Source organism: Plectropomus leopardus, unplaced genomic scaffold (genome assembly GCF_008729295.1).
Source record: "Plectropomus leopardus isolate mb unplaced genomic scaffold, YSFRI_Pleo_2.0 unplaced_scaffold18541, whole genome shotgun sequence".
Taxonomy (NCBI): domain Eukaryota; kingdom Metazoa; phylum Chordata; class Actinopteri; order Perciformes; family Serranidae; genus Plectropomus; species Plectropomus leopardus.
The window spans coordinates 1-3439 of NW_024619988.1; the positions used below are offsets into that span (position 1 = coordinate 1).

The 3439-nt window shown below is 38.9% G+C and overlaps 1 protein-coding gene across 1 annotated transcript; it reads left to right on the plus strand.

Annotated features, from left to right (window-relative positions):
• Nucleotides 1-341: 341 nt before the first annotated feature.
• On the plus strand, nucleotides 342-2296 carry LOC121965086 (collagen alpha-1(XVIII) chain-like; the record flags this gene model as incomplete). The annotated part of the gene is made up of 7 exons (XM_042515253.1): nucleotides 342-382; nucleotides 547-729; nucleotides 941-967; nucleotides 1054-1116; nucleotides 1717-1794; nucleotides 1983-2045; nucleotides 2138-2296. Coding segments are annotated over 7 exons (614 nt in total), but the record flags the coding sequence as incomplete, so codon positions are not given.
• Between the last annotated feature and the right edge of the window lie 1143 nt (nucleotides 2297-3439).

The following is a 3439-nucleotide window of genomic DNA, read 5'->3' on the forward strand; positions in this document are numbered from 1 at the left end:
ATTTTATTTGTATTTTTTAAATGTTAGGTGTTTTATTTTTATTGTATCATATTTTGTTTGTTTATTATAAATATTGATGTATTAAATTTATTTATTAAATTATTTTATTTTTTTTAAACAAGGGTTTTAAGTGAAGCTAATGCAACCAATAACAGCAAATCTGTACTTCTACCATTACAGCAACTCTTTCAGTTTGGCTCTCCAATTGTCACCAGGGTTAAGGGTTAATTTTGTAGTGTATGCAGTACATTTGTCTGTGCGATAATTTTCAGTTTATATAGTGTTATCTTATAAGAATTTCATTGGTCAAACCTGTTAATGATGTCACATGTTGTGCATAGGGCCACACCGGACTGAGGAGCCAGGGGAGCGATCAGGAGATGTAAGTTCACGCATGGACTTTCTCACTCGTCTGTCACTTCCTTATTTTGTTCATCAATGTTGTTTAAAACATTATGACAATTCTTTAATATTTTTGCATGACCACATCTTTACTACAGTCTGCGTTCGTTACCCATGAAAATATTGTTTAATTTGAATCTCCAGGGTCGCATCAGGCCTGGATTAAAAGGAGAGCGTGGAGATCCTGGTCCCCGAGGCCCACCTGGCCCACCCGGGCACCCAGGCCCCACCCCTTTACCTGGGCAAGCACAGCCTGGCCCAAGAGGAACAAAAGGACCACCAGGAGCCCCTGGATCCCAAGGACTGCCAGGGAAAGATGGACAGCAGGTTTGTGTGTCAGTGAGATAAGGAGCGTGTGTGTGTGTGTGTGTGTGGGTGTGTGTGTCAGTGAGATAAGGGGTGTGTGTGTGTGTGTGTGTGTGTGTGTGTATGTGTGTGTGTGTGTGTCTGTGTCTGTGTGTATGTGTGGCCATTGTTTTATAGACCTCTGAGTTCATAAGATTTAGTGCTGACTCTAAATCCTTCTCTCGTTTTAAAGGGAAGCAAGGGTGAAAAAGGAGACCCAGTAAGTTATTTATCTCGTAAGTTCTTCTGTCTTCTTATCTTTGTTTCATATCACACGTAATAACTCTATTGTGTTTATACCTCCAGGGTGAGAGGGGAGCTCAGGGATTTCCAGGTTTGAAGGGAGAAACTGGAATCAAAGGAGAGAAGGTGGGCCTAAGGCACACTTAACTTAACACAACTGGTAGACTTTTAAGGGTCCAGTCTGTAGGGTTTAGGGGGATATACGGACAGTAATGGAATATAATATTCATAACTAAAAGTTTAATGATCACCTAAAAATAAGAATTGTGTCCGCCATGTTGACTGTACAGTATGACAAACGCTGTCTCAACATGGGAACATTTGCATTTCTGCATTTTTTCATTTGAGCATGTCTGTATATATGCATGCTGTATTTCTGCATTGGCCACTGTAGTTCTTCTACATATCCAACATAGGGCCACTGACATTTTTGCATTTCTATATTTCTGCATTTCAGCATCTCTGTAATTCTGCATTTTTGCATTTCTGTATTTCTATATTTATGCATAACTGTGTGTCTGCATTTATGTGTCACTCACTTTTTCTACACACCTGGCACACAAGTGGAGACTCAGTTGGTAGTTTTCTGAAACATCACAGCTATATCTTACTAAGTCCTACACACTGGACCTTTAATTCAAAATAGCATTTATTGTATATCCCCAAATGAACTGTGAAAAACAGATATTTCTTCCTGTCCTCTTCTCTTACCTTTCCTCTCCGCAGGGAGACTCTGGAGTTGGTATACCAGGCCCTCCTGGCCTCCCTGGGCCTCCTGGACCCCCCAGATCACGAAGTGTACCCGTGAGTGTCACAGTTCATGGTTTTATTCTGGCTTTTTGTTGGTATTATTGAGCTTTTCTAGTGCTAAAATCAGCATACAGTAAATGTAGAGGAAGGTCAATCCTAGTGAGCAATCTGAGTGAAGAACAAGAAGGATGAAGGATTACAAATATATCAGTGTTTAAGACTCTGTGTTATCTGTGTTGCAGTATGGAGCAGATGCACTGGGTTCTGGCTTTGAGGACCTGGACAGTGACACTGAACTCATCAGGGTAAGAGAAAGTCTTCAAAACGAGATGGGATGGTCCAATGGCTTAATTTTCACAGTGAAATAATAATTATAATTAAAAAAACTTTCCTACAGGGTCAGCCTGGTCCACCGGGGCCTCCTGGACCTCCCGGCCCCCCTGGGCCCTCTGGCCGCCTGTCATCGTCTGACACAGCTGAAGGCCTGTCTTCAGGGCATGCTGGATCACCTGGTACCCCTGGCAGAGACGGGATCCCAGGCAATCCTGGAATACCGGTAAGCCTGATGAATGACATACAGTGTTCAAGCTTCAGTTAGATTTTGTTATAAATATGAGTAAAACCTGTAGACCTGTGGATTTATTTTCATTACAAATATTTAGCCATGTAATGGTCCTGGAGTATTGTATTATAAATTCATTATTGCATGCAGAGACCTATAGGACCTACAGAGAAGTATCTCATTGTTGAGAGATTAAGGGTCCGGTGTGAAGGATTTAGGGGCATATCTTTGCAGTAATGCTATATTATACTCATGACAATGTTTTCATTAGTGTTTAATCTCCTGAAAATAAGAATCATTGTGTTTTTGTTACCCAAGAATGAGCTGTTTATATTTACATATGGAGCAGGTCCATGGGGTCTGCAATGTTGTTTTTTTAATTGGTTCAGTTTTAGTTGTTTGCGATCTGCAACCTCCCCACTAGATGGCACTAAATTCTACACACTCAACCTTCAAGTACACAGTTTTAAAACCAGTCATGTTTAAAATTTATCCACCCCAATAAAAAATAATGTAGGAAGGCAGGCACATAACTCTGGCACAGAATTTGCCATACATTTCTTCAGTCTGCAAATCTTTATTTGCCAAGTAAACTCTTGAGTTTTGCACAAAATGATAATTGTGAGGCCAAAGTTTACACTGACTGGTTTTGAGTATCATTAGTTGTCACATTCATATTTTCTTTCAAATTGTAGCCACAGATCCTGAATTAACCTCACATGGTCACACAAATATTTCTCATTTTCCCAAATGTAAGGCATAAAATAATTTGCACCTCATCAGCCAGAATGGAGTCCAGAGGAGTTTAAGACTATATCATGATTACAGTGCAAACTGGAGATGTGGAAATTGCATTGAAAATTTAAAATAGCTGTTTTAGACCCATTTTGCATTAAAAAGTTAAAAGTTTAACATTTTGAAACTTGAGCATATTGGATATATTTCTTCAAAAAATAACAGAAGGTGATGAGCAATGGCAATGAGCAATGACTTACATGAAATGGCCCCCAAATTAGCATTTTTTTTAAACAATACAAAAAAAATTGTCCTAAGAATTAAAAAAAGAAAAGTAAAAAAAATTGCCATAAGTGCTAAAGATAAAATCAAAATTTATTATTATCATTGTTTTATTTCTGT